The sequence below is a fragment of the Salvelinus fontinalis genome, chromosome 20 (assembly GCF_029448725.1).
Source record: "Salvelinus fontinalis isolate EN_2023a chromosome 20, ASM2944872v1, whole genome shotgun sequence".
In the NCBI taxonomy this organism is placed as follows: Eukaryota; Metazoa; Chordata; class Actinopteri; order Salmoniformes; family Salmonidae; genus Salvelinus; species Salvelinus fontinalis.
This window is the reverse complement of record NC_074684.1, coordinates 42,001,070-42,025,256: the sequence shown is the minus strand read 5'-3', so window position 1 is coordinate 42,025,256 and position 24,187 is coordinate 42,001,070. Positions and strand designations below refer to the sequence as shown.

General features: G+C 44.3%; 2 protein-coding genes across 2 annotated transcripts in view; both read left to right on the top strand.

The window, feature by feature from the left end:
• The first annotated feature begins 50 nt into the window (after positions 1–50).
• On the top strand, positions 51–9,999 carry armc1l (armadillo repeat containing 1, like). The gene is made up of 7 exons (XM_055873424.1): positions 51–145; positions 636–812; positions 1,248–1,339; positions 2,039–2,225; positions 4,871–4,987; positions 6,204–6,278; positions 6,991–9,999. The coding sequence occupies exons 2-7, from the start codon at positions 660–662 to the stop codon at positions 7,183–7,185; spliced, it is 819 nt and encodes a 272-aa protein (XP_055729399.1). The 5' UTR covers positions 51–145; positions 636–659; the 3' UTR covers positions 7,186–9,999.
• A 97-nt stretch (positions 10,000–10,096) lies between these two features.
• The window catches only part of map7b (microtubule-associated protein 7b), a 106,814-nt gene continuing 92,723 nt past the window's right edge, over positions 10,097–24,187 (top strand). Inside the window, exon 1 of the mRNA XM_055873423.1 lies at positions 10,097–11,544. Within this exon, the coding sequence (XP_055729398.1) occupies positions 11,502–11,544 (43 nt within the window). The 5' untranslated portion in view covers positions 10,097–11,501. The remainder of the gene's footprint in view (positions 11,545–24,187) is intronic.

Below are 24,187 nucleotides of genomic sequence, written 5' to 3'. Positions count from 1 at the left end.
GCCGTGATTGGACATTTCAATTGGAATAAAATTATACGCCAATCAGAAGGGCTCACCATGCAATGTGACAGAAGCTGTTCGACCAATGAGGCTCCCCCTCCACAAAATTCGTATTTTTTTGTCTGCACGAGCCGGTTTATCCGTGGTAAGACGTTTCAAATCTGTCGATTTAGTTACCAACTTTTAACCGAATTTGTGATATTTGGTCAAAGATATATTGAGGTAAAAAGAAAAGTTGCAAACTAGCTTACCCTACTTTCCAAAAAACAGCTGGATATAAGTGAAGTTTGTTTTCAGCCAAGTAAGTTAGAGGCTAGCTAACGAACTTGTTTTGCTAACAAAAATAACGTTAGGTATACGTTCATGACATTAACGTTAGCTACTCAACTTATTCAGTTAATTTTTTACGTTGTTAGGTTGCTAAACTAGCAAACGTTAGCTAGCTGGGTAGCAACAAACCCTAGATAACGTTAGCCAGCTCGCTAGCTAGCTCTGCATACACAGTATCGTTAGTGAGGCAAGCAAGGGCAGTGACAGTGTGCTGTGAGCATCATCAACGTGCCCTTTCAATACATCTACGGTGCATAATTATACATCTTATCTCACTACACCTTTCTGTGTCACACTGCCTGCAGGGAATCGGTAGTTAGGTAACTAAGATGATGGATGCTCTGTCTGTGGTGACCCAGCTCCGGGACCTGGCGTCGGAGCCCCAGAACCGGGAGGCCATAGTCCAGGATCAGGGCTGTCTCCCCGGTCTGGTTCTCTTCCTGGACCACCAGGACCCGCAAGTGCTGTTCGCCACCTTGCAGGTCTGTTTAACCTGCTACGGGCTTCAGCTACAGAAACCACAATGAGAATCAATCAAACAAGCAAGAACAGAACAGACAAAAACAGAGATCCCATAAAACACTATATGACTAATAGGTTACAGCTGCAGAATGAGCTGTATTTGTTTACGTTATAGTATAGCTAGTTCGAAACTAGAATTTTTCCACAAGAAGAAACAAACATAAACACAACAGAACACAAAGCAGTTCCTTCTAATATAATTGTCTCCTGCCATCCTTCCAAATCTTGTCTCGTTGAGCAAAGGAAGCCTGGATGACTGAGGCTAAATCTAACCAGACAACCAACAATACACATTCAAAAACAATGCCAACATGACAGTGGCACTCAACATCCACCCGGAACTTGTGAACAGGATGTAGTAGTGGCTCTTAATGATTTGTAATCTCTCCTGTCAGACTATGCGCTACCTGGCAGAGTGGCCCCTGAACATCACCACTATGAAGAATGAACTGGGTATGATGGTCAGCCTGGTGACCCTGATGGAGAGGTCAGTCCACTCTCTCAGGTCCCTGTTTGACTGTGTGTGTGTGTGTGTGTAAAAAAAAACTGTCTACCTGTGGTTTTGGCATCACAATTGTGAATTGCAACAATGTGCATCAAACAACTGGGCAAATTAATGTTTTCAATTAATCCTACTCCTCTTGGTCCTGTCTCTTTTTGTACTAACTATCTGGCACTGACTCTACACACATCCACTGGACTGTACATACTCACACATACTTACACTGACAACACACGCACACACACACACACACACACACGCACACACATAACATGTGTGCACCACATACGCTGCTGCTATTGTCTTATCTATCCTGTTGCCTAGTAACTTTACTCCTACCTATATGTACATAGCTACCTCAATTACCTCGTACCCCTGCACATCAGCTCGGTACTGGTACTAGCTGTATATAGCCATGTTATTATCTGGTACTCCCTGTCTATAACCAAGTTTTTGCCTGGTACTTCCTGTTTATAGCCATGTTATTACCTTGTACTTCCTGTATATAGCCATGTTATTTTTACTCTGTATTGTTATTCAGGAATTGTATTTATTCCTTGTCGTTATTAAAATGTTAAATTTCTGCATTGTTGGAAAAGGACCTGTAAGTAAGCAAAATACAATTTGATAAGTATTTGATTTGTAGGAGTGGGTCATCTGACATCCTGGTCCTGTCTCTTGTAGGAGTGGTTTGTGTGATGACATCAATGTCCTGTCACGGGAGGTGTATGGAATCCTGAGTGCCCCGCCCACCCCAGCCCCCCCCAGCCCAGAGAGAGAGAGGAGGAGAAACAAACCCCAGTTCTTCCTCAACGCCTCCAAAGGGAAGAACAAGTCTGTCACTCTGCACATCCAAGGCCTGGACAGCACTGTGAGTGTATATACAGTACCAGTCAAAAGTTTAGACACACCTATTCATTCAAGGGTTTTTCTTTATTTTCATTATTTTCTACATTGTAGAATAATAGTGTAGACATCAAAACTATGAAATAACACATATGGAATCATGTAGTAACCAAAACAAGTGTTAAACAATTCTAAATATGTTTTTGATTCTTCAAAGTAGTCACCCTTTGCCTTGATGACAGTCTACTCTATATATACATACAGTTGAAGTTGGAAGTTTACATGCACTTAGGTTGGAGTCATTAAAATTTGTTTTTCAACCACTCCACACATTTCTTGTTAACAAACTGTAGTTTTGGCAAGTCGGTTAGGATATCTACTTTGTGCATAAGGCTAATTGACATAATTTGAGTCAATTGGACGTGTACCTGTGGATGTATTTCAAGGCCTACCTTCAAACTCAGTGCCTCTTTGCTTGACATCATTGAAAAATGAATAGAAATCAGCCAAGACCGCAGAAAAAGAATTGTAGACCTCCACAAGTTTGGATCATCCTTGGGAGCAATTTCCAAACGCCTGAAGGTACCACGTTCATCTGTACAAACCATAGTATGCAAGTACAAACAACATGGGACCCAAGCAGCCGTCATACCGCTCAGGAAGGAGATGCATTCTGTCTCCCAGAGATGAATGTACTTTGGTGCGAAAAGTGCAAATCAATCCCAGAACAACAGCAAAGGACCTTGTGAAAATGCTGGAGGAAAAAGGTACAAAAGTATCTATATCCACAGTAAAACGAGTCCTATATCGACATAACCTGAAAGGCTGCTCAGCAAGGAAGAAGCCACTGCTCCAAAACCGCCATAAAAAAGCCAGACTACGGTTTGCAACTGCACATGGGGACAAAGAGGGTACTTTTTGGAGAAATGTCCTCTGGTCTGATGAAACAAAAATGGAACTGTTTGGATATAATGACCATCATTATGTTTGGAGGAAAAAGGGGGAGGCTTGCAAGCCGAAGAACACCATCCCAACCGTGAAGCACGGGGGTGGCAGGATCATGTTGTGGGGGTGCTTTGCTGCAGGAGGGACTGGTGCACTTCACAAAATAGATGGCATCATGAGGAAAGAAAATTGTGGATATATTGAAGCAACATCTCAAGACATCAGTCAGTAATTTAAAGCTTGGTCGCAAATGGGTCTTCCAAATGGACAATGACCCCAAGCATACTTCCAAAGTTGTGGCAAAATGGCTTAAGGAAAACAAAGTCAAGGTATTGGAGTGTCCATCACAAAGCCCTGACCTCAATCCTATAGAAAATGTGTGGGCAGAACTGAAAAAGCGTGTGCGAGCAAGGAGGCCTACAAACCTGACTCAGTTACACCAGCTCTGTCAGGAGGAATGGGCCAAAATTCACACAACTTATTGTGGGAAGCTTGTGGAAGGCTAACAAACGTTTGACCCAAGTTAAACAATTTAAAGGCAATGCTACCGAATACTAATTGAGTGTATGTAAACTTCTGACCCACTGGGAATGTGATGAAAGAAATAAAAGCTGAAATAAATCAATCTCTACTATTATTCTGACATTTCACATTCTTAAAATAAAGTGGTGATCCTAACTGACCTGAGACAGGGAATTTTTACTCGGATTAAATGTCAGGAATTGTGAAAAACTGAGTTTTTTTTTATGTATTTGGCTAAGGTGTATGTAAACTTTCGACTTCAACTGTATATATACACATACATATCCTCAGAAGTCAGGCTTAAGTCAGGAAAGCCTGGGGGAAGGCATAAATATGCTAAAAAGGGGGTCTAGTGGTGGAGTCTAAATAGAAACGAGTGAAGCTACTTAACAAACCAATCAAATGTTTTGGGTGAGTGGAGCTTCAAACATTTCTGGTTTGTGTGGTTCCATGTCATTTCAGCCCCACCATCTCAGAGTTTCCTTTACACCATTTCTGTAGTTAGAAACAGATCAGATTAGCATTCCTGCACCACTATTATTTGTTTTAAATATCATTTAAATTTGACAGATAGGAATAGAGCAGGGCAGACAAAACGTGAGAAATCAGGCTAATTGATTGCACCCAAATTGCCATTTTAATTCATAGAATTCATATAAATATCCAATAAATATAGTACCTAACATCCGGTTTGGACCAAACTTGTTTCTAACAATGAGTAAGACCCGAGGAATAGAACGAAATGGTCCAAAGCCAACCACCCAACGGACCCCCCCTACCCACCCCACGCCAATCCCACCCCACGGACCCCCCCCCCCTACCCACCCCACATCAGCTTGATGCACATCAGCCTCATTACTTTGTCGTGAAGAAGGAGCGATCTTGAGGCCATCTTTACTCTGTTTTGTAGAAAGAATCCGCTCTCGGAGGGCTTGCTGGAAACGGGGACAGTCAACTGTCTTCCAGTTTTGCCTAGTCGAATAGAAACACACACCCAACACTAATGTCCAAGCATCTTGAGATTTATTAACCTATGAGGGAAATTTGCCTTTGACATCGACGGGTATTTCCATCAATTAAAAAAATCATTATTTTGCAGTCCGGCAACAATTTTATTCATTGGATTTTCATTTAGTTTATCGGCTAAAAGCCGGCGTTTACCGGGAAACCCTGCTGTATACTAACTAACTGTGTGTTGTCCAGGCCCAGCGAAGTGTGTGTGAGGAGGCTCTACTGAAGGTGAAAGGAGTGATCAGCTTCACCTTCCAGATGGCTTCCAAGAGATGCACCGTTCGCATCCGCTCTGACCTGCCCACTGAAGTAACTCAGTCTGTCTCTCTCCGTCTGTCTCTCTCCGTCTGTCTCTCTCCGTCTGTCTCTCTCCGTCTGTCTCTCTCCGTCTGTCTCTCTCCGTCTGTCTCTTTCCGTCTGTTTCTCTCCATCTGTTGCTTTCCATCTGTCTCTCTCGCTCTCCGTCTGTCGCTCTCCGTCTGTCGCTCTCCGTCTGTCTCTCTCCGTCTGTCTCTCTCCGTCTCTCCATCTGTCTTTCTCGCTCTCCGTCTCTCTCCATCTGTCTCTCTCGCTCTCCGTCTCTCTCCATCTGTCTCTCTCCATCTGTCTCTCTCCATCTGTCTCTCTCCATCTGTCGCTCTCCGTCTGTCGCTCTCCGTCTGTCTCTCTCCGTCTGTCTCCGTCTGTCTCTCTCCGTCTGTCTCTCTCCGTCTCTCCATCTGTCTTTCTCGCTCTCCGTCTCTCTCCATCTGTCTCTCTCGCTCTCCGTCTCTCTCCATCTGTCTCTCTCCATCTGTCGCTCTCCGTCTGTCGCTCTCCGTCTGTCTCTCTCCGTCTGTCTCAGTCTGTCTCTCTCCGTCTGTCTCTCTCCGTCTGTCTCTCTCCGTCTGTCTCTCTCCGTCTGTCTCTCTCCGTCTGTTTCTCTCCATCTGTCGCTCTCCGTCTGTCTCCGTCTGTCTCCGTCTGTCTCCGTCTGTCGCTCTCCGTCTCTCTCGCTCTCCATATCTGTCTTTCTCGCTCTCCGTCTCTCCGTCTCTCTCCATCTGTCTCTACATCTGTCTCTCTCGCTCTCCGTCTGTCTCTCTCCGTCTGTCTCTCTCCGTCTCTCTCTCCGTCTCTCTCTCCGTCTGTCTCTCTCCGTCTGTCTCTCTCCGCCTCTCTCTCTCCGCCTCTCTCTCTCCGCCTCTCTCTCTCCGCCTCTCGCTCGCTCTCCGTCTGTCTCTCTCGCTCTCCGTCTGTCTCTCCGTCTGTCTCTAGCTCTTACACACACACACACACACACACCACACACACACACACACACACACACACACACACACACACACACACACACACACACACACACACACACACACCACACACACCACACACACCACACACACCACACACACACACACACACACACACACACACACACACACACACACACACACACACACACACACACCTGCCTACAGAGCTAGACACACAGATTAGCCCATTGGTTAAAGTGTTGTAATTGAATAGTGTCCATCTCTCCCTGTAGAGTCTGGCGTCGGCCATCGCTGCTACCAAGGTGCTGTCAGCCCAACAGGTGGTGAGGAATGAAGTTGGGGAGGAGGTGAGACACTTGGCTCAGGAAAGAATGAAAGAACAATGGACTGATCTTCCATGTTAATTTTTTTGTCTCTCCTCCCTCCCTTTTCTCCTCCCTCCCTTCTCTCCTCCTCCCCTTCTCTCCTCCCTCCCCTTCTCTCCTCCCTCCCCTTCTCTCCTCCCTCCCCTTCTCTCCTCCCTCCCCTTCTCTCCTCTCCTCCCCTTCTCTCCTCTCCTCCCCTTCTCTCCTCCCTCCCCTTCTCTCCTCTCCTCCCCTTCTCTCCTCCCTCCCCTTCTCTCCTCCCTCCCCTTCTCTCCTCCCTCCCCTTCTCTCCTCCTCCCCTTCTCTCCTCCTCCCCTCCCCTTCTCTCCTCCCTCCCCTTCTCTCCTCTCCTCCCCTTCCCCCCCCCCCCCTTTTCTCCCCTCCCCCCCTTTTCTCCTCCCTCCCTCCCCTTTTCTCCTCCCTCCCTCCCCTTTTCTCCTCCCTCCCTCCCCTTCTCTCCTCCCTACCCCCCTTCTCTCCTCCCTCTCTCCCCTTCACTCCTCCCTCCCTCCCCCCCTTCTTTCATCCCCCCTTTCTTTCCTCCCCCCTTTCTTTCCTCTCCCCTTCTCTCCTCCCTACCCCCCTTCTTTCCTCCCCCCTTTCTTTCCTCCCCCCTTTCTTTCCTCTCCCCTTCTCTCCTCTCCTCCCCCCCTTCTCTCCTCCCTCCCTCCCCCCTATTCTCTCCTCCCCCCAGGTCCTGCTCTCCCTCAGTGTGTGTGGTGGTAATGTGAGGGAGGAGAACGTATCAATACCAGACTACCTCCCAGAGGACGAGAGTCCAGAGAGCGAGACGGACCGCGCCGTGTCCCGTACCGCAGCCAAGGACAACACCTCTGGCAGCTGGCTCGGTTCAGCAGCCACTTTCCTCACCAGATCCTTCTACTGGTGAAACTGGGGCCGTCAGGAGCCGGCATGGCTGTTCTCACAGGGGACACCTGAACTGAGAACACAGCAGAACTGAACCCGTATGGCTTCATCCCCATTCTACAACACATCTCCTGTAGTGTACACTATGGCTTCATCCCCATTCTACAACACATCTCCTGTAGTGTACACTATGGCTGCATCCCCATTCTACAACACATCTCCTGTAGTGTACACTATGGCTGCATCCCCATTCTACAACATATCTCCTGAAGTGTACACTCCCCGTCATGGATGTAAAAGTATTGGCTGTAGGTGTGCACTAGGGGACAGAGAGAGAAACAGGATGTGACCAGAGGTGTAATAATACCTTCATAGAAAATGACTCAAGTTAAAAGTCAGACAGTAAAATACTACTGGAGTAAAAGTCTAAAAGTATTTGGTTTTAAATATACTTAAGTTTCAAAAGTATGAATTACTTCAAATTCCTTATATCAAGCAAATCAGACGGCACTATTTGCTGTTTACATGTTCTATTGACTGATAAACAGGTTCAAACTCCAACACGCAGACATCATTTACAAACAAAGCATCTGTGTTTAGTGAGTCCTCCAGATCAGAGCCAGTAGGGATGTTCTCTTGATAAGTGTGTGATTTGGACCATTTTTCTGTCCTGCTAAGCATTCAAAATGTAACGAGTATTTTTAGGTGTCAGGGAAAATGTATGGAGTAAAAAGTACATTATTTTCTTTAGGAATGTAGAGTTGAAGTTGGAAGTTTACATCCACCTTAGCCAAATACATTTAAAAACTCAGTTTTTACAATTCCTGATATTTAATCCAAGTAAAAATTCCCTGTCTTAGGTCAATTAGGATCACCACTTTATTTTAAGAATGTGAAATGTCAGAATAATAGTAGAGTGAATGATTTATTTCAGCTTTTATTTCTTTCATCAGATTCCCAGTGGGTCAGAAGTTTACATACATTCAATTATTATTTGGTAGCATTGCCTTTAAATTGTTTAACTTGGCTCAAACGTTTCGGGTGGCCTTCCACAAGCTTCCCACAATAAGTTGGGTCAATTTTGGCCCATTCCTCCTGACAGAGCTGGTGTAACTGAGTCAGGTTTGTAAGCCTCTTTGCTCTAATTTTTTTTTTTAGTTCTGCCCAAAATTTTCTATAGGATTGAGGTCAGGGCTTTGTGATGGACACTCCAATACCTTGACTTTGTTGTCCTTAAGCCATTTTTCCACAACTTTGGAAGTATGCTTGGGGTCATTGTCCATTTGGAAGACCCATTTACGACCAAGTTTTAACTTCCTGACTGATGTCTTGAAATGTTGCTTCAATATATCCACAATTTTCTTTCCTCATGACGCCATCTATTTTGTGAAATGCACCAGTCCCTCCTGCAGCAAAGCACCCCCACAACGTGATGCTGCCACCCCCGTGCTTCACGGTTGGGATGGTGTTCTTCGGCTTGCAAGCCTCCACCTTTTTCCTCCAAACATAACGACGGCCATTATGGCCAAACAGTTCTATATTTGTTTTATCAGACCAGAGGACATTTGTCCAAAAAGTATGATCTTTGTCCCCATGTGCAGTTGCAAACCGTAGTCTGGCTTTTTTTATGGCGGTTTTGGAGCAGTGGCTTCTTCCTTGCTGAGCGGCCTTTCAGGTTATGTCGATATAGGACTCGTTTTACTGTGGATATAGATACTTTTGTACCTTTTTCCTCCAGCATCTTCACAAGGTCCTTTGCTGTTGTTCTGGGATTGATTTGCACTTTTCGCACCAAAGTACATTCATCTCTGGGAGACAGAATGCATCTCCTTCCTGAGCGGTATGACGGCTGCTTGGGTCCCATGTTGTTTGTACTTGCATACTATGGTTTGTACAGATGAACGTGGTACCTTCAGGCGTTTGGAAATTGCTCCCAAGGATGATCCAAACTTGTGGAGGTGTACAATTCTTTTTCTACGGTCTTGGCTGATTTCTTTTCATTTTTCAATGATGTCAAGCAAAGAGGCACTGAGTTTGAAAGTAGGCCTTGAAATACATCCACAGATACACTTCCAATTGACTCAAATGATGTCAATTAGCCTATCAGAAGCTTCTAAAGCCATGAAGTCATTTTCTGGAATTTTCCAAGCTGTTTAAAGGCACAGTCAACTTAGTGTATGTAAACTTCTGACCCACTGGAATTGTGATACAGTGAAATAATCTGTAAACAATTTTTTGAAAATGTACTTGTGTCATGCACAAAGTAGATGTCCTAACCGACTTGCCAAAACGATAGTTTGTTTTAACAAGACATTTGTGGAGTGGTTGAAAAACGAGTTTTAATGACTCCAACCTAAGTGTATTTAAACTTCCGACTTCAACTGTAGTTAAGTAAAAGTTGACAAAAATATGAATAGTAAGGTACAGATACTCCCAAAATTAAAATTTATTTTTTTCTTAAGTACTTTACACCACTGCCACTGACTAGGGTGACCACATTTAAAATACCCAAATGAGGGATAGTGGGATGATTTTGCGGGACATTGTAATCTACACTTAATACATTTTTTGACAGAGGCATCCTGCTTTTTTTGGTAAATTTGTTGTGTTTGAATTTGTGGTTAAAATGCAGGACATGATTGGTTGTGGGCCAAAATGTGGGACTATCCTGCCCAATCCGGGACATGTGGTCACCCTACAAACAAATCATGTCTTATGAAGGGTGGGATGGTACAATAGGCTACTGCTGTTGCTAGAGAAAGGTCTTATCTGCTGATTTATTTTGCAGCCCTGCTCACTGCTTTCAGCTAATACATTGGGATGAATGTACATATTATCCAACACTTCAATCTCCTCTATTTATCCATGTTCACTGTTCACTGTGTTTGCTGTCTGTCTCTACGCTTGTTGGAATATTTGATTATTGTTTATGTTCTGAGGGGTTTACTACAAAGCAGGATCGGTGAGTTCAGCTTGCCTAAATAGGAAATATTCTGAAATAACTTTTGTTTATTATTTGGAAAGATAAGCTTGAAATGGAAATTGTCTTACTCAACAACCAAAAAAACAAATATCTAAGTTTTAGGCTTGTTAATGACAAAAGCTGAAGAACATACGCAGGTGCTGGAGTTGTAGGTGAATTCACGACAAAGGAAAACGCTGCTGCTCCCAGGTGATCTATATGGATGTCTGATGAAACGTTACAGAAAACACCTGGGAGACAAATGTTTTCTTAATAAACCAGGACATCTAGTTATTGAACTTGTTTAATGGTCCACAGTACCCCTCAGATATTTTTTATTCGTTGCCCCCTGAGGTGACTAAAACGCTTGTAAAAACTGCCTTCTTTATGTTTCCTAAATCTGAAATAAATGATCCCAAAATAAAATAATTTCAACAAACCACAATCACCAAAAGAACTCAAATGAAACATAGCATAAATTAAATACACAGGAACTCAAACTCAGTTCATAGAGAATATTAGAAACGTTTGACAACTTTGTCTAAATACGTTCCAAATGATGTCTCATTTATCTATGTCGCAGTGAAATGATGCTTGTAAAACAGTCACCACTAACACCACAGGGGTCTACTACAAAGCAGGGTCAATGAGTTAGCCAGCTTGCTTGCCAAAATATTCTGAAATTACTTTTTAATAAAGATACATTTGAAATGGGCATGATACCCTGATGAAGGCGGTGTTTAGCTATTAAAACGTAATAAATGGTTGCGTCTTAGTGCAGCCAAACCAATAACATGATCGTTATGATCATTATCCAGGTTTTACCAGTAGGTGGCACTATATTTACATATACTGTCGTCTATCCACGGTGTAGCGTGAAGTTGTCCCTAGACGCTGATCTGGGGTCAGTATAGCATTTCCCCTCACTAATGGTTAAGGTTCGGATTTGGGGAAGCTGATCCTAGATCTGTACCTTTTTTTAGGCGAGTTGTATCAACACTTCTCTGAATCATCTCTAGGTTAACATTTCACATGAAGTGAACCCGCTATAAGTGTTACACACTATTAAACCTATAGGGCCCCACTGCATTTTACTTCATCTGAGCGGCAGACAATCTGAATTTGTGCCCTGTTAAATACTGTCGTTGGTAAAAGCCAAGGAATGCATACACATGGTCCAGAAACCCTCATTTATCAGTATAATTAGCCTATTCTTTTAGGGGGGAAATGGAACAGGTGCATGAACGACGATCAAAGATGTGATTTAAAAACAGAAGTGTGTGTGTGTTGTCCCCCACCTGTCCGCCAGGGGACCGGTTTCCCCGTACCATTCCGTTCGCTCCGTCTCCAGGCTAATCTCTCAGTAGACGTCAGGAATGGCCGACCAGGACAGCAGCAACGCATCTCCAGAGACACAAGGTGAGCTCCCATCGACGGGAAACTTGACAACTTCTCTCCACGTTTAATGTGTCAATTAACTTGGTATATCCGTGGACCGTACGGAGGGGTTTTTGAACCCCCCTATTCTCTTTTCGACGAGAATATGTGATTGGAAGTAGCGAGAGCCGTCGGGTCACGGGGACCGGATTAACTATCAACCCATAGATCACTGAACCCGCCGGTTATTATGCAACTGTGTTTGTTTCAAACGGAAAACTACTTTTAATGACCTGTTTGGGTCGTTCTCCAGACTAATTCGGGCACTAGGCTAGATACACCTGTTGTCTGTGGATGTTACACCGCGCAGTTTGTAAATGCCTGCTGCCGTAAAACTCCCGGTGTTCCCCGCTGAGTTGATATGACAGGTGTAGCCGGTGGGAACAGCCCCGGACTCTGTAACCTGCATATATCGTTAATTTTTAATCTCTATTACACAGTATCCCTGTCATTTTCGGCACACTTCTGACACGAGTTGTTACAAACGAGACAAGGGCACTAATGTTGCGCCCAGGCTATCAAGTGGGTGGCTATAGATTACATAAAGGGATTATGGCTTTGTTGCGTTGTCGTGCCTTGCCTGGAAGCCCGACGTTGCATTGTATTCTACGTCAAATAGAAATTAGCGTTTGAATAAGGAAACGTAATTCTCACGACCTCTACTATGATATTTAAAAAATATATATAATTGTATTAAACATTCTGTAGAGGTCTGGAGAGGAAAGCGTCCTGACTCAAACGCTCATTTCTGCCCGAGTTAAAATCCAGGCAGTGTAGTGACCAAATCCAAGCACTGCCTGCTGATAGGATGAAGAGGTTTAGCCTACTGTGGAAGACATTTGGTTTCAGTGTTAGGCTATGTGTTTGCATCATGGCCTACAATCTAGTGTTTGGCCATTGGATGTATTATGATGTTCCCAGGAATAAGGAATATAGGCCCAGTATGGTGGTTCTATGGGGCCCAGTATGGTGGTTCTATGGGGCCCAGTATGGTGGTTCTATGGGGCCCGGTATGGTGGTTCTATGGGGCCTGGTATGGTGGTTCTATGGGGCCCGGTATGGTGGTTCTATGGGGCCCGGTAAGGTGGTTCTATGGGGCCCGGTATGGTGGTTCTATGGGGCCCGGTATGGTGGTTCTATGGGGCCCGGTATAGTGGTTCTATGGGGCCCGGTATGGTGGTTCTATGGGGCCCGGTATGGTGGTTCTATGGGGCCCGGTATGGTGGTTCTATGGGGCCCGGTAAGGTGGTTCTATGGGGCCCGGTATGGTGGTTCTATGGGGCCCGGTATGGTGGTTCTATGGGGCCCGGTATAGTGGTTCTATGGGGCCCGGTATGGTGGTTCTATGGGGCCCGGTATGGTGGTTCTATGGGGCCCGGTATGGTGGTTCTATGGGGCCCGGTAAGGTGGTTCTATGGGGCCCGGTATGGTGGTTCTATGGGGCCCGGTATGGTGGTTCTATGGGGCCCGGTATGGTGGTTCTATGGGGCCCGGTATGGTGGTTCTATGGGGCCCGGTATGGTGGTTCTATGGGGCCCGGTATGGTGGTTCTATGGGGCCCGGTATGGTGGTTCTATGGGGCCCGGTATGGTGGTTCTATGGGGCCCGGTATGGTGGTTCTATGGGGCCCGGTATGGTGGTTCTATGGGGCCCGGTATGGTGGTTCTATGGGGCCCGGTATGGTGGTTCTATGGGGCCCGGTATGGTGGTTCTATGGGGCCCGGTATGGTGGTTCTATGGGGCCCGGTATGGTGGTTCTATGGGGCCCGGTAAGGTGGTTCTATGGGGCCCGGTATGGTGGTTCTATGGGGCCCGGTATGGTGGTTCTATGGGGCCCGGTATGGTGGTTCTATGGGGCCCGGTAAGGTGGTTCTATGGGGCCCGGTATGGTGGTTCTATGGGGCCCGGTATGGTGGTTCTATGGGGCCCGGTATGGTGGTTCTATGGGGCCCGGTATGGTGGTTCTATGGGGCCCGGTATGGTGGTTCTATGGGGCCCGGTATGGTGGTTCTATGGGGCCCGGTATGGTGGTTCTATGGGGCCCGGTATGGTGGTTCTATGGGGCCCGGTATGGTGGTTCTATGGGGCCCGGTATGGTGGTTCTATGGGGCCCGGTATGGTGGTTCTATGGGGCCCGGTATGGTGGTTCTATGGGGCCCGGTATGGTGGTTCTATGGGGCCCGGTATGGTGGTTCTATGGGGCCCGGTATGGTGGTTCTATGGGGCCCGGTATAGTGGTTCTATGGGGCCCGGTATGGTGGTTCTATGGGTACGCCCACAACGGCGTGGAATCACAGCGCCCCCTTGAGGTTGAAAGCTCCGTTGTGAGACAGACGCTGCATAAGTTGACGTTTTCCAAACTTTGGGTCGCGTTCATACGGAGCCAGATAGCTGCCAAAAAAGTTGAACGTATGTATTGTTAGAATCGTATGGAAATCCCATACATAAATTGTTAGGATTGTAAGAAAAGCCATGCATGAAACGTAACCATTTTAAAATTAGATCTGTAAACGTAGAAACCCTGTGTTAAAGACTGTGAATTAACATTTACACTTTCAATTCTTACTTTGTCTCCCTTTACTCAGTAGTTACATATCTTCTCTATACGCACACACTTGAAGGACATGAAGCGAACGTAGCTAGTCAAAGTTAACTAATCAATCACTCAACTCCAGCCCAGACATTAGAGTTGCTTTGCAGCTTCTGGTTTCATTTCCAAAATAAAAGTCTAGAGCTTGTTTTAGAATGGCATTTGATAATGACGTTATACCAGTAGATGGCGTAGTATAGGCTTGGGGCCAACAGCAAATGACTTGTGTGAGAATGATACTATAAAGACAAAGAAGAGCCTTGTCTAGAATAACTGCCTGGAGCTGTAAAATAGAAAGTAAATATGATTTAGGCCAGGCCTATTCCACTATCTAAATATGCCATGGTGTTGTTTAATGGCCATCTGGTTGCGTAATACATTTTTTTATAGCCGTGTGGGGCTACTGTGGTGATGTAACCTAATGCATCACACCTTTTCTCCAGTATTTGGGAGCACGGACTGTAGGTCTAACAGGCTGACTACACCGCTCGCATCGCAAAATAAATTTAGAAATGTATATTATTCAATTATTGCACCCACATTGCTCACACGCGCCAACAAGCGTCTGCGTTGCCAAGGGCTAAAATAGAAGTCAGTTCTATTTGTGACGCAGATCGCGCTGCAAGTCTTGTCTCCCATCTCCTCATTGGTTTATAGAAGCAGGTACCCCACCCATCTCCTCAATGGTTATACCCACGTGGGTGGATGAAAGACGAACGAGGTCAGTGGCGGTAATGCACCTAATTTATGAAAGTTGCCAATTGCAATATAAAGTCAAGAGAAGAAAAATAATAGGAGGAGATATGACTAGAAACGATTCGGGTGACCGTTTTATGTGGATTAATTGTCGGAGTAGAGGTCCTTGTGCATTTCAGGTAAAATAACAACTCAATGTTTATATCCCAGGACAAATTAGCTAGCAACAGCAAGCTAGCTAAATAGGACAAATTAGTTAGCTAGTGCAAGCTAACTAGCTAAATTGCCATAAATGTTTCATGCTTTTCGACCTGTCCCCAAATTAATGTAGTTGGTTCAGAGTTTGTTTTGATATTTTAACCTGCGTGTCGTGATCACGTTTGGTGTGGGGGGCCAAAATAAATGTATGCACAATGGCGCACGCACACAGCCGGTTTGGGTTCCGTGTTGTATTAGGCATTATGACTGTTGTATTAGGCATTATGACTGTTGTATTAGGCATTATGACTGTTGTATTAGGCCTTATGACTGTTGTATTAGGCCTTATGACTGTTGTATTAGGCCTTATGACTGTTGTATTAGGCCTGAGGACTGTTGTATTAGGCCTGAGGACTGTTGTATTAGGCCTGAGGACTGTTGTTCTAGGCCTGAGGACTGTTGTTCTAGGCCTGAGGACTGTTGTTCTAGGCCTGAGGACTGTTGTTCTAGGCCTGAGGACTGTTGTTCTAGGCCTGAGGACTGTTGTTCTAGGCCTGAGGACTGTTGTATTTGTGAATTCCACTCTGTATGAAGGCTTGTTACAGCCATTTGCATTACACAACCCCATCACACAGATGCTATACCCATGTCAATAAATGAGACAAACCAAATATTGATTAAGTCTTGGCTATAACATGTCCTGATCGAAATAGCCAAGGGGTCCCAAATGGTCAAGACTATCTACAGCCTATTCTTAGTGCCAGATCTGTTTTCCCTATCAGCCACTGCATTGGCTTCTAAAACTTTTTGGTTTAAAATGTATTTAGAAGCCTGTGAGCTAGGGCCTCTCTTTTAAAGAGAGGCCTATAATAATAATAATAATAATAATAATAATAATAATAATAATAATAATAATAATAATAATATAAATAATAATAATAAAAAATAAAAATAATTATAATACTTATAAAACACACATAGCGTTCTAAAATTATTCCGCAAGACACCAATACCCAAGTATCATTTAAATACGCTTAAATTAAACATTGAATTATTAAAGTGACGGGCTAAAGAACTTTGGAGAATTTAGATCGTTTTGAATACACATGGATTTCAATAAACAAATGAATAAGACTGTTCTATTGTCTTTGATTTAGTTCCTATTGCAACTCAGACAAATGACTGACTGACTGAATGAAGGATGAATTAAATGTTCAAATGTGTTGGCATGATGAGTTGCACGCATCACCCATGCTCTGCACTTTACTTGGCTAGTAGGCATATAGTCTTACGTTAGGGTATAGTGACTGTATGGCCGCAGGCCTCCAGAAGGGTATCTTCTAAGCCTGAGGGGGTCTTTTCTTAAGGCGCATGGTGCTGTGGTGCTACATGGAGATCACAAGCTCTTCCACCGGGCAGCAGTGTCGTGACGGAGGGAATAGCCTATAGGGAGACTACCTAGGACCACTGCAACAGAGTTATTGTAAAGTGTGGGGATAAGCAAATGCCAGACTTAGCCTTGTCCATTTTAAAAGTCCATATGTCACCGACCGGCTCGATTTGGTCTTATGTAGCGACATTTGAAATTGTGTTTTTTACTTTTGGATAAAAGTAGAGACTCTGAGATACAAAATGGTATATCAGACACTACAGTTGAGGAAAACAATGGGAAAGTAATTCTGCTTAGAAAGTTGATAAATTTGTAACCTCACTTTTGTGAAAATGGCCTTTTGAATTTTTTGGTATCTAGTGAAGAGCTCTTCTTTGTCTCCACCCATTCAGCATCGTTCAGACCCTCTTAAGCTTTAGCCCCACCCATCTCTTTAAGTGTTGATCCAAGCGTTCTGTCCTAATAGCAGTCAAGCACCCAAGCTAACTGGCTAACGTTGGCTAGCTTGCTAGCTACTTCCAGACACACATGAGAACAGCTCATGCTGACCATTTTACTCTCCCTAGCAGAGCTGGTTAGGCTGTTTTTATGTTAACCAGAGCGTTGGTGACTGCAACTGTGCTGCTGGCAACAATTTTATAACGCTTTTTTGACCAATGTTCACTGACACCGGCCATATTCAACGGGTGTAGAGCGATCATGGAGTCTTTTGTTAAGACGTAGCTAGCTAGCTTGTATACTTTAACAGTACACTTTAACTTAAAATGAAAACGACTTTCTGACAAAATGAGAAAAGTATAATTTCTGAATTTAGCTAGCTAGACTATCTTACGTTATAAAAGCGTTATAAAATACATGGATGGACGCTTCTCCCTCTCTGCCACGGATGCCATGGTTGCCCTTTAGTTTGAAGATGTAATCCAGAGACAGGTGCTTTCTCCATCTCTTTAGCTATCATACTCCAATTCCACTGATTTCAAAACTCGGTCCTCCAGAAAGTGGAGAGCAACACTAATGCAGTTCTACTAAGCGATACATTTAAAAAAGCTGCATTAGACAGGATTACCTACACATACTGACCAGCTCAAATAGACAGAAGCATGCTACATGGCAGACCCATCCTTCGGTATGTCCAGCCCACTCATTATCTCAGCCAATCATGGCTAGTGGGAAGGTTACTAACTTTTTCTGTGGCTAAACCTACTAGGCTCTTAATTTAACATTTCATTTGTATTTACAGATGGTCTACAAGTTTGTTATTAAGGCACATGAAAGTTAACACGTTCCAGAAGACATTTCTGTCTCCCCAAAACAGTTTGCGTTCAAATGGCTCTCCTGTGCAGTAGTGACATACGCCTAGTTTCCTGAAATGAGTCATGTGCATGACCCGATTCATATAAATCATGTCTAATTCGTTTGAATTCATATTAACCCCTCCTACAGAATGTGCTTTGGCAAGATTCATATAATATCTTGTGGTCATACATAATTCATAGATTCAGCAAACCTCTATTATGATTCATTATTCTGGTAGATACTACTGGTTATGACTCATTATTCCTGGTAGATACTACTGGTTATGATTCATTATTCCTGGTAGATACTACTGGTTATGAGTCATTATCCCTGGTAGATACTACCGGTTATGAGTCATTATCCCTGGTAGATACTACTGGTTATGATTCATTATTCCTGGTAGATACTACTGGTTATGAGTCATTATCCCTGGTAGATACTACTGGTTATGAGTCATTCTTCTTGGTAGATACTACTGGTTATGAGTCATTATTCCTGGTAGATACTACTGGTTATGAGTCATTATTCCTGGTAGATTCATTATTCCTGGTAGATACTACTGGTTATGAGTCATTATTCCTGGTAGATACTACTGGTTATGAGTCATTATTCCTGGTAGATACTACTGGTTATGAGTCATTAGTCCTGGTAGATACTACTGGTTATGAGTAATTATTCCTGGTAAATACTACTGGTTATGATTCATTATTCCTGGCAGATACTACTGGTTATGAGTCATTATTCCTGGTAGATACTACTGGTTATGATTTCTGGTAGATACTACTGGTTATGAGTAATTATTCCCGGTAAATACTACTGGTTATGATTTCTGGTAGATACTACTGGTTATGAGTCATTATTCCTGGTAAATACTACTGGTTATGAGTCATTATTCCTGGTAAATACTACTGGTTATTAGTCATTATTCCTGGTAAATACTACAGGTTATGAGTCATTATTCCTGGTAAATACTACTGGTTATGAACCATTATTCCTTGTAAATACTACTGGTTATGAGTCATTATTCCTTGTAAATACTACCGGTTATGAGTCATTATCCCTGGTAGATACTACCGGTTATGAGTCATTATCCCTGGTAAATACTAATGGTTATGAGTCATTATTCCTTGTAGATACTACTGGTTATGAGTCATTATTCCTGGTAGATACTACTGGTTATGAGTCATTATTCCTGGTAGATACTACTGGTTATGAGTCATTATTCCTGGTAGATACTACTGGTTATGAGTCATTATTCCTGGTAGATACTACCGGTTATGAGTCATTATCCCTGGTAGATACTACCGGTTATGAGTCATTATCCCTGGTAGATACTACCGGTTATGAGTCATTATCCCTGGTAGATATGACCGGTTATGAGTCATTATCCCTGGTAGATATGACCGGTTATGAGTCATTATCCCTGGTAGATACTATCGGTTATGAGTTATTTTCCCTGGTAGATACTACCGGTTATGAGTCATTATCCCTGGTAGATACTACCGGTTATGAGTCATTATCCCTGGTAGATACTACCGGTTATGAGTCATTATCCCTGGTAGATACTACCGGTTATGAGTCATTATCCCTGGTAGATACTACTGGTTATGAGTCATTATTCCTGGTAGATACATTATTCCTGGTAGATACTACCGGTTATGAGTCATTATTCCTGGTAGATACTACTGGTTATGAGTCATTATTCCTGGTAAATACTACTGGTTATGATTCATTATTCCTGGCAGATACTACTGGTTATGAGTCATTATTCCTGGTAGATACTACTGGTTATGATTTCTGGTAGATACTACTGGTTATGAGTCTTTATTCCTGGTAGATACTACTGGTTATGAGCCATTATTCCTTGTAGATACTACCGGTTATGAGTCATTATTCCTTGTAAATACTACCGGTTATGAGTCATTATCCCTGGTAGATACTACCGGTTATGAGTCATTATCCCTGGTAGATACTACCGGTTATGAGTCATTATCCCTGGTAGATACTACCGGTTATGAGTCATTATCCCTGGTAGATACTATCGGTTATGAGTCATTATCCCTGGTAGATACTACTGGTTATGAGTCATTATTCCTGGTAGATACATTATTCCTGGTAGATACTACCGGTTATGATTCATTATCCCTGGTAGATACTACTGGTTATGATTCATTATCCCTGGTAGATACTACCGGTTATGAGTCATTATCCCTGGTAGATTCTACTGGTTATGAGTCATTATCCCTGGTAGATACTACCGGTTATGCGTCATTATCCCTGGTAGATACTACCGGTTATGATTCATTATCCCTGGTAGATACTACTGGTTATGAGTCATTATTCCTGGTAGATACTACTGGTTATGATTCATTATCCCTGGTAGATACTACCGGTTATGATTCATTATCCCTGGTAGATACTACTCGTTATGCTTGCAGACAGAGACCAGAGAATGGGATGGTGCAATATGGAATGAGTCATATATTTTGATAAGGTGCATGAATGGCGATGTCCACGTCACCCAGAGATATACCCATACTGTAGAGATACACCTAGCAGACTGAAACTTCACTGTTGTAGACATGCTAGTGCTATGTAGACTTTGGCTGGCAAACAAATCCATTACATTAGTTACCTAAATGTGAAGTAAACTCAACTGAAGAGTATTAGAGAATGGAGACGTTGAGAACGTGCAGGATACCCCTTTCCTGTTTCCCTGACTTCTGTTGTTTTATATACTGTGTTTATGCTTGTTAGTGTTAGCACTCTTCACAGGCCATTTTGTGTACTTTTTTACTTTTTTTTGTTGGTGAGATGAAACTGGCAAAACTCTGAACGGTATTATTGTACGTCGGAATTGCAACAAGCCTAAAATGTTAGACGTTAATTGTAACACGTTTGTATGTTTACATATTAAATTTCACATTTACGTTTAACGTATGGATTTTCTCACGATTACGTACCTTCAACCTTTCTGCAGCTATCTGGCTCCATACGTTCAGTCTAGCCAGAGTCCATCAAAGAATAGGATGTTACCAAACCACGGAAAATGAAAATGTGGTGACAGTTTAATGTAAATGTTTATATTGGTCATGTTAAATAATACATTTTGCTGTTAAGCTAATTATAATATGACTGTTGCCTCCCGTTTTATGTTGGTAATGAATTATTAGGTGTCGGAAGCTAGCTACAGTGGCATCTTCAACCTAACCTCAAGCTAGCTGCAGTGGCATTTTCAACCTAGCCTAGCTTTAAGCTAGCTGCCGTGGCATTTTCAACCTAGCCTAGCTTTAAGCTAGCTGCAGTGGCATTTTCAACCTAGCCTAGCTTTAAGCTAGCTGCAGTGGCATTTTCAACCTAGCCTAGCTTTAAGCTAGCTGCAGTGGCATTTTCAACCTAGCCTAGCTTTAAGCTAGCTGCAGTGGCATTTTCAACCTAGCCTAGCTTTAAGCTAGCTGCAGTGGCATTTTCAACCTAGCCTAGCTTTAAGCTAGCTGCAGTGGCATTTTCAACCTAGCCTAGCTTTAAGCTAGCTGCAGTGGCATTTTCAACCTAGCCTAGCTTTAAGCTAGCTGCAGTGGCATTTTCAACCTAGCCTAGCTTTAAGCTAGCTGCAGTGGCATTTTCAACCTAGCCTAGCTTTAAGCTAGCTGCAGTGGCATTTTCAACCTAGCCTAGCTTTAAGCTAGCTGCAGTGGCATTTTCAACCTAGCCTAGCTTTAAGCTAGCTGCAGTGGCATCTTCAACCTAGCCTAGCTTTAAGCTAGCTGCAGTGGCATCTTCAACCTAGCTTTAAGCTAGCTGCAGTGGCATCTTCAACCTAGGTTCGCGCCCGGGGCGAGGGGACGGTATTAAAGTTATACTGTTACACTAGCTGCAGTGGCATTTTCAACCTAGCCTAGCTTTAAGCTAGCTGCAGTGGCATCTTCAACCTAGCCTAGCTTTAAGTTAGCTGCAGTGGTACTTCAACCTAGCTTTAAGCTAGCTGCAGTGGCATTTTCAACCTAGCCTAGCTTTAAGCTAGCTAGCTGTTCTTCAGTGCAAGCTAACTTGACTTGCTATAAAGTTAGAGAAACAAGTTGAGGGAAAAAGTAACTAAACAAAACATGTTTTATTGTCACCTGAAACAATATATTTATCCTGTCTTGAATGAAAAGGTCATTCTGCGATCTCCCAAAATAAATCAGATCTCTGAAGAGAGACCGGCTCTCATCTCTTGCGTTACGAACACTGCGCTTCTCCATTCAGTAGTGGGGCAACACTCCGTGAAGATGGCATACGGTGTAATGAAATACCGTCACAATGTTTGCGGGGCGTTAGATGCACGTCTCAGACAGCACTGGCCCGGTTTTAACGGAACTTGGTTGCCATAGAGATGCGGCATGTACTAAATGACACTGATTGGCCCAAGACGGGAGCTATGGTTAATGAACTGAAACGTCTGAGTTTACGCCAGAGAAGAAGAGGTGAAGCGAGAGGGATAACTGGGCCCTAAATCTGTCTTCTCTAGCAGGTGGTGTTTCTTCTTTGGCAGATGGCATGGAGTACAGAGAGTGGATTAGCTAATCCACTAACTGCCTTCCATTTTTGAAGACATGTAATTTAATTGTTAGTGGCCAATCGAGTATCTAGTCAATATAATGGATAATCTGTGGACACACACAATAACTGAACTCCTGTGTGACTAATAAATATCCCAATTGGCCCGGGGGGGTGTTGTAGTATCATTTGTGGGGATGACACGTTTACTGTTGCCTTGTTGGATTTTTAAACCACCCAATATTTTTCTGTGTATGAGCATGGTGTGTGTTGGCATTTAAGGAGGCATTCTGAATTATCCCAAGGGTTCTGAGCTATAGGTATCCTAGTGGTTAGAGCGTCGGGCCAGTAACTGAAAGGTGGCAAGGTAAAAATGTGTCGTTCTACCCCTGAGCAAGGCAAGGTTAACCCACGGTTCCCCTGAGCAAGGCAAGGTTAACCCACTGTTCCCCCGAGCAAGGCAAGGTTAACCCACGGTTCCCCTGAGCAAGGCAAGGTTAACCCACGGTTCCCCTGAGCAAGGCAAGGTTAACCCACGGTTCCCCTGAGCAAGGCAAGGTTAACCCACTGTTCCCCTGAGCAAGGCAAGGTTAACCCACTGTTCCCCTGAGCAAGGCAAGGTTAACCCACTGTTCCCCTGAGCAAGGCAAGGTTAACCCACTGTTCCCCTGAGCAAGGCAAGGTTAACCCACTGTTCCCCTGAGCAAGGCAAGGTTAACCCACTGTTCCCCTGAGCAAGGCAAGGTTAACCCACTGTTCCCCTGAGCAAGGCAAGGTTAACCCACGGTTCCCCTGAGCAAGGCAAGGTTAACCCACGGTTCCCCTGAGCAAGGCAAGGCTAACCCACGGTTCCCCTGAGCAAGGCAAGGTTAACCCACGGTTCCCCTGAGCAAGGCAAGGTTAACCCACTGTTCCCCTGAGCAAGACAAGGTTATCCCACTGTTCCCCTGAGCAAGGCAAGGTTAACCCACTGTTCCCCTGAGCAAGGCAAGGTTAACCCACTGTTCCCCTGAGCAAGGCAAGGTTATCCCACTGTTCCCCTGAGCAAGGCAAGGTTAACCCACTGTTCCCCTGAGCAAGGCAAGGTTAACCCACTGTTCCCCTGAGCAAGGCAAGGTTAACCCACTGTTCCCCTGAGCAAGGCAAGGTTAACCCACTGTTCCCCTGAGCAAGGCAAGGTTAACCCACTGTTCCCCTGAGCAAGGCAAGGCTAACCCACTGTTCCCCTGAGCAAGGCAAGGTTATCCCACTGTTCCCCTGAGCAAGGCAAGGTTAACCCACTGTTCCCCTGAGCAAGGCAAGGTTAACCCACTGTTCCCCTGAGCAAGGCAAGGTTAACCCACTGTTCCCCTGAGCAAGGCAAGGTTATCCCACTGTTCCCCTGAGCAAGGCAAGGTTATCCCACTGTTCCCCTGAGCAAGGCAAGGTTAACCCACTGTTCCCCTGAGCAAGGCAAGGTTAACCCACTGTTCCCCTGAGCAAGGCAAGGTTAACCCACTGTTCCCCTGAGCAAGGCAAGGTTAACCCACTGTTCCCCTGAGCAAGGCAAGGTTAACCCACTGTTCCCCTGAGCAAGGCAAGGTTAACCCACTGTTCCCCTGAGCAAGGCAAGGTTAACCCACTGTTCCCCTGAGCAAGGCAAGGTTAACCCACTGTTCCCCTGAGCAAGGCAAGGTTAACCCACTGTTCCCCTGAGCAAGGCAAGGTTAACCCACTGTTCCCCTGAGCAAGGCAAGGTTAACCCACTGTTCCCCTGAGCAAGGCAAGGTTAACCCACTGTTCCCCTGAGCAAGGCAAGGTTATCCCACTGTTCCCCGGGCACCGAAGACGTGCAAGTCGATTATGGCAGCCTCTCTGATTCAGAGGGGTTTGGGTTAAATGAGGAAGACACATTTTCAGTTGAATGCATTGTTGTA